The following is a 7006-nucleotide window of genomic DNA, read 5'->3' as shown; positions in this document are numbered from 1 at the left end:
TTAAATTTTAAATTTTAAATTTTAAATTTGATTTTAAAGGAAACATATTCAATATAGTATATGAGTTGTAATATTGTAATTTAATGGTTATTTTTAATTAACGCAATTATTAATTAAAGTGTAAATATGATGTGTTAATTAAGAAAAGATAAACAATGAGAAAATGACAAATGGAAAAAATATTTATTCAAAAATACCAAAAAATGACATGTGTCCAAGTTAATGAGAAAGTGACATGTGACAGAATTATTTATCAGGGAGGATAGAATATATAGAAGTGATTTTCTAATATATGCCCTAAGACACACCTAAAAACATTAATTATGAGAAATATTATCATAATTAAATGTAAAATGCATTAACTCTATGAAATATTTCTCATTGAAAAATATGAAATATGTTAACATTAATTATGAGAAATATTATCATAATTAAATATAAAATACATTAATTCTATGAAATATTTCTCATTGAAAAATATGAAATATATTAATTACGAAGAATATTACATATAATTAATGCATTTCATATTTAATTATGGTAATATTTCTCATAATTAATAGTTTTTATACATGACATTAGAACACATGTTAAAAAAGGGAGGTGATTTATCCACAAAGGGTTTTTATCTATCCAAGGAAAAAAATATGAACGAACAATTATACCCTTGCATTTAATTTGTAGATATTGAACAAAGAAAATTCTGCAAACTCCAAACACCCCCCATTAGTCACAACACCATCTTCTTTCATCTCCTAATACTCCCATCTCTGTAACTGCAACGCCTCCATAGTCGATAGCAATCGAGCACAAAATACCCTTGTAATTATCAATCGATCATCAGGTTCTCCATTGTCTGTTTGTAATCGAGCTCAAAAGTCCAACATCCATCTTCCAATTTCTCGACTTTCAGGCTCTTCATCATCGTTCTTCAGATTTATCGATTTTATTGTTGGTGTTATTGTCCTCAGTTTCGCAGGTGCAAATCTCTTGTAGATTTTCTATTGTATTGTTTATATTTTCATCATTAATTTCTATAAGTTATTTGCAACTTTTTGGTCCGTCGTTTGTTGTCGGAAGGACATAAAAAAAACAATAAATGTTGAAATTATACACTTCTATTATCCTTGCACACCAACTGTTTGATTTTATGCTGATTAGAATTTTTGGTTTCGATTCCTGGTCAAGCATATGCTTTGTATTGGTCATATGCAGACTATGTGTTTGCTTATTATATTACTACCTGCTACTGAAAATAATAGAATTGGATTCACTTTTTATTCAAGAAGATGTTTGTATTTTCGAGTTTTATTGTCCCACAAAACAATTTCAATAAAACTACATTTGATGTTACCTCTCAGAAACCATTCCAATATAAATTTCGAATAGAAACTAAAATGGGTACTTGGATTTTGCTTGTTTTGCATTTGATTCCAGTTATGTGGAATTTGTTTGAAGGTGCATAGGGATCCAGAGACATAAAAGATTTAACATTTGGTGTTTCCTGATTCAATTTTTGTAGAAATAAGAACATGATTTTGATTATTTTTGTATGAAACTATGTTGCAAAATTGTTGCAGATAAGATTGGGAATTTATTGTTTTTTCAAGGGGACAACATCAATGGGAAAATCGTTTGGAGTTGCTGTTTGAGAGTGCGCTGAAGAACAAGTAGGCACCGAAGGATTATAGGTTGTTTTGTCATGAGTTGTACGTTGTTTGGAGTTTCCAAACCTGAGATTTTACATCTTTTAATATCCAGTAATTAAATTAAGGACAATATTGTCAATACCTATTATTTTCTGTGGATGGGTAAAATTACTCAGTGGATAAATCAGCTCCCGTTAAAAAATCTCTAAATATAAATCTGTCATAATATATAGTAACCTATGATTTTTTTTAAGATGCCATGCAATTATTTCAAAGCTAATCGATAGATGGGTCGTAGTTTAGTCAAATCTTAATTTCGAAGTTTAATGGCTAAAATCATCTTTCAACAAAAACTTACGGTTCAAATCGGCAATGAATCGAGTCAACGAGTCGATGTACCTATTATTAAATTCGTCAAAGTTTAGGGGTTAAATATAACTTTAACTGAAAGTTCATGGAGAACGTTTGTAAATTTCGGGAATAGTTGCCGTTATTTGCAAGTTAGGCGGAATCTCTCTATCCAAACATCCTCAAATTGTTAGCAGGTCTCGATTCTCCCCTTTTTTTCTCTGTCTCAATCCCCAAAATCCAAAAATATTCAGCTGACAAATCCCCGTATTTCCCTATACCACCGGCGGCGATGGATGAAACGGAGATTCATGATTTGGCGGACGACGCTGATTACGCTGCCGCGTCCCAACAAGTAAGCAATACACAACTTACCCGATTTTTTTCTTTATCTATGGTTGCACTCCCTTTTTTTATCATAAAATTTGAATAATCCGGCTTGTAATCGTAATTTTCCATTGAATGAATTTGGAAGCTTATAATGGCGGAGTTTGTTTGCACTTGAGTTTTCGTTCGTGTGTAATTTAGGGCTCCCGACAACATTATCGTTAAGAGTAGTTCATAAGCGTTCAATCAGGTTTGATGATTGTTCCACGCGTTCGTGTCTCAACTTTTAGCAAAAAAACCTCTGCATTTGAGGTCTTTTTGGTGTAGAGTTGATATAATTTGAAATCTATTGCGCGGTATTTACATTTATGTAGCTTCTGAACGACTTGCATTCATTTGTATTTGTTGCTTACAATCGAATAAAACTTGAAGCTCTTGATGCTTGCCTTTGAGTTTTTTAAAACATAATACGACCGTGAAGATTGTCATCAGTTTAGCAAGTAAATGCATAAGTTTGGTAATGCTGCAGTAGTGCAACCTGAATGTGGTGATCTTTCGATTTCTTGGTTATCTGGCAATACAAGACGAGTGTTATCTATTTATTTTTATGAACATGATTGACCTAATTGAAAAGCTACAGATGCAAAATTGATTTAGGTTTATTCTGAATGATAATTTGAACATCCAGTTTTAGGTAATATATGTGTAACTAACTAACTAACTAACTATACATTGATTTATGTCTCAGGGCTCCTCAATCATGTCTGGGAATGATACTAGTAATCAAAACAATCCCATTGACCCAGAAAATGCAGAAACAGTATACATGAAGGATCATGTGACAATTCATCCAAGTCAGTATGCCACAGTAAGGATTAGCGGGCGTTTGAAGTTGATTAAGCAAGATTCTTTATTATTTATGGTAATGTTCTATTGTTGTAAAATTAATGTTTATTTGTTTATGATATATGTTTGTTGGGTATTTTGTTATGATTGTAAGATTCAGTTCTTTGTTTCATAACAGTCATGGATGCCTTATACAGGGCAAACCTCAAATGCTAGACTCTCGGATAGAGGTAATAACATTTCATCACATACCTCATTAGATTTTTATCCACTATTACCAAATTAATGATCTAATGAAATTGTTTCTTTATACAGATAAAAATTTATATACCATAAGAGCAGTGTCTTTTGCTGATATCCGATCAATTCGTAGGCACACTCCAGCTATTGGGTGGCAATATGTTATTGTTGTTCTGTCATCTGGTATTCCCATGCATTCTTTTGCACCATATTTGGTCCATTTTTCTTTATTAACATTAGTTACATATAAAATTATTATTTTATGTTAGTGATATTATAGTAATTAAGCTTACCATTATTGGAACTTTGTTCAGGCCTTGCGTATCCTCCCCTTTACTTCTATAATGGAGGACTACGAGAGTTTATTGCTACAGTTAAGCAACATGTTTTTATTGCCAGGTTGGTATTTGTATTTATGCAATATAACTCACCTGTAATTTTTAATGAAACAAATATTTTTTTTACATGATTACCCTTCTAGTATATGATTTTAAGTCAATTATCACCACAGGTCTGCAGAAGATGCAAACGTGTTTCTTGTAAATAACTTTCAAGACCCTCTTCAGGTGAAACTTTTGGTTTGAAGCCAATCTTTTCTACTTTCATCATGTATTTAAGGGTATATCTTGGATTTGTTATAATTAATGTCTCAAACAGAGAATTTTATCTTCAATGGAGCTTCCAAGAGCTTTATCTTCATCTTCATTTACCGATTCGCCCTTCAGTGATAATCAAGAAAGACTCGAAGATGGTGGTAGTAGGCATAAACGTGATATTTCAATTCAGGTTTTGGAAAAATTCTCCCTTGTGACAAGATTTGCACGAGAAACAACCTCCCAATTATTTCGTGAAAACCTCTTTGATGATATTGGAACTAATGAAAACAAGAAGAATAACCAAGAAAGACCTCATGAAATAGCCTCCAATGAAGCTCCTATTCCCTCTGACCCTTTTGAGGTAACATTAACTTCCATTTCTTGAATAAAGATCTAAATACATGTTATATAACACACTCAACTATTGCTCATTATCATCAATCCAATAGATTCTAATTCTATGGAAAAGCTGTAATTCTAGTAATTTTGATTTTTGACAACTATTAAATACTGAGTTTGCTTTTTTTAATCTGTTGGCAGCTTGATAAAACATCACTGGTATGGGGAAAACCAAGGCAGCCTCCTTTGGGCCATGAAGAGGTAACATTTGCTTTTGCATACCATTTTAGGAATGGAATGAAAAATGTAGGAATGGAGTAGATTATTGTTAATGAACATTTATCTACAAAATTAAAAAACAAAACATAATAAAAGCTCGTGAAACACCAGATAAGTTATGATAAAATGATATTTTTTTTTCTTTAAATAAAATAATATAAAGTTCTAAACTTTTTTTCGTGAAGAACAATTACGTAAATAAAACAAGGTGTATTGCAATTTTTCATTCCATCCCAATTCCCTCAGGATTGGTCCATTCCATTCCATCGAGTGAACAAACAGGTTTCTTACATTCCATTCCATTCTTCCCTAATTCCACATATTTTTTCAGTGGGCTACGTTTTTGGATTCTGAAGGCCGAGTTGAGGATCTAAACGCTTTGAAAAAGAGAATATTCTATGGTGGAGTTGAGCACAGTATAAGAAAAGAGGTATGCATGATACATGCAAAAATTAGCAACAGTTTATTGATCTGTTTCACAGGATTATACTTTGAAAAATCCACCCAATTACAATGATGTTTATTACAGCTTTCTACTTTCATTTCTTCCTTTTACAACATTACAAAGCAATTTTCACTGCTATAATTGAGTAGATTTTTGTATTTTCCAAAGTATAGTGTCCTAATAAGTAAAAAAAAATAGAAGTACAAATACATGAAAGTACATTGCTATTTCTTGCATTCAACCCCTTATGAAATGACTAAAATGCTCCTGAATGAACCTAACTTTTGTGTGACACATGATGTCAGATTTGGCCAATCTTATTGGGATATTATGCATATGACTCTACATATATCGAAAGACAACATTTTATGGCTGTCAAAAAGTCAGAATATGAAATTATCAGAAACCAATGGCAGGTTTGTGCTCAATTTTATATTTTTTTTAGGCCCGATTAATTAAGAAATATAATTTTTTTTTTTTTTTCAAAAACTTATATTATGCAGAGCATTTCTCCAGAGCAGGCAAAAAGATTTTCAAAATTTAGAGACAGGAAGAGTTTAATCGAAAAGGATGTGGTATAACTACATATTAATCACACCCTAATATTTATTTTATAATATACGATAAAACACCTTTTATATTTTATAAATTTCATTTGTTTTTTACAAGGTAAGGACAGACAGATCGCATCCGTTTTATGAAGGAGATGAAAACCCTAATGTGGATCTTTTGCACAACATACTGGTGACCTACTCATTTTACAATTTTGACCTTGGTTATTGTCAGGTAATAAATGACATTTAGACACAAGGGTAAAATCGTCATTTACTCTCATCTAGACGGTTCTTTCAATCCTTTTTGACTTAATGCAGAAAGAACGACTTGATAGATAAAAACATGAAATATGTTATTGTTTTATTATTTAATTTAATAAATAAAAATAAAAGCAATACATATTATATTATACATGTTGTTTAGGGAATGAGTGATCTCCTATCACCAATATTATTCATCATGGAAGATGAATCGGAATCATTTTGGTGTTTTGTCTCTTTAATGGAACGCCTTGGACCAAATTTCAACCGTGACCAGAATGGCATGCACTCTCAACTCTTTGCACTCTCAAAGGTTCTCTTTCTCTTTCCTTTCTTTTTTTTTTCTTTTTTTTAATAGCATCCTACTTTCAAAAAAAAAGTACATTGTTATTTTCTGACAATTTTGATTCTTCAATATCACAGCTTGTGGAATTGTTAGACAGTCCGTTGCACAGTTATTTCAAGCAGAAAGATTGCTTGAATTGTTTCTTTTGTTTCCGATGGATTCTTATACAATTCAAAAGGCAAGCCAAAACATTTTCTTACAAACACTAAGTAAAATAGAAAATTCAATTATATAAATTTAGTTATTTACAAAAATCAAAAAATAATCATTAATTATTTATGGAATGAATTTCAGGGAGTTTGAATACGATAAGTTATTGAGGTTATGGGAGGTATTATGGACTCATTATCCAAGTGAGCATCTTCATCTTTACATGTGTATAGCAATCTTGAAACGGAATCGAGCCAAAATTATGGGGGAGAAAATGGGATTTGACACACTTTTACAATACATTAACGAATTGTCGGGTCAAATTGAGGTGGATGGTGTTCTTCGTGAAGCTGAGGCTCTTTGCGTGTGCGCCGGAGAAAATGGTGTCGCCGCCATTCCGCCGGGAACACCACCATCGTTGCCTGTTGAAGATGAGTCGATATATCAACATGATGATGAAGTTTTGTAAGTATGAGATAGAAATAGAAACCAAGTCCACTAAGAAATCAGCTCGATTTCTTATTTGATATTTGGTTAGGAAATTAAAATACTGATGATTTGATCATGTAAATGGGCCTTTTGCATAGGGAAAATACATATCTATAAAAGCCACTATATTCTGGCTA

At 31.8% G+C, this 7006-nt stretch overlaps 1 protein-coding gene across 2 annotated transcripts; it reads left to right on the top strand.

Annotated features, from left to right (window-relative positions):
- Positions 1–2168: 2168 nt before the first annotated feature.
- On the top strand, positions 2169–7006 carry LOC145068806 (uncharacterized). 2 transcript variants are annotated; one of them, XM_079015799.1, is made up of 15 exons: positions 2169–2352; positions 3073–3246; positions 3349–3400; positions 3486–3593; positions 3725–3809; positions 3922–3976; positions 4068–4367; positions 4547–4606; positions 4956–5054; positions 5375–5485; positions 5573–5644; positions 5739–5855; positions 6048–6197; positions 6308–6408; positions 6525–7006. In XM_079015799.1, exons 1-15 carry the CDS (start codon positions 2290–2292, stop codon positions 6847–6849), a joined length of 1872 nt encoding a protein of 623 aa, XP_078871925.1. In that variant the 5' UTR covers positions 2169–2289; the 3' UTR covers positions 6850–7006. The 2 variants fall into 2 exon arrangements, with proteins under 2 accessions (XP_078871925.1, XP_078871926.1); XM_079015800.1 differs by lacking the exon at positions 2169–2352 and having other exon boundaries at positions 3107–3246; positions 3331–3400.

The sequence above is a fragment of the Lactuca serriola genome, chromosome 8 (genome assembly GCF_051521515.1).
Source record: "Lactuca serriola cultivar US96UC23 chromosome 8, Lser_US96UC23_V15, whole genome shotgun sequence".
Lineage (NCBI taxonomy): Eukaryota > Viridiplantae > Streptophyta > Magnoliopsida > Asterales > Asteraceae > Lactuca > Lactuca serriola.
Note: the sequence above shows the minus strand (reverse complement) of the source record. Positions and strands in the feature narration are given on the sequence as shown.

Coding starts and splice junctions, on each gene's coding strand:
- LOC145068806 (XM_079015799.1), top strand. CDS start 2,290: ATGGATGAAACGGAGATTCATGATTTGGCGGACGACGCTGATTACGCT. Junction 3,247..3,348: donor AAGATTCTTTATTATTTATG/GTAATGTTCTAT, acceptor GTTTCATAACAG/TCATGGATGCCTTATACAGG. Junction 3,977..4,067: donor ACTTTCAAGACCCTCTTCAG/GTGAAACTTTTG, acceptor TGTCTCAAACAG/AGAATTTTATCTTCAATGGA.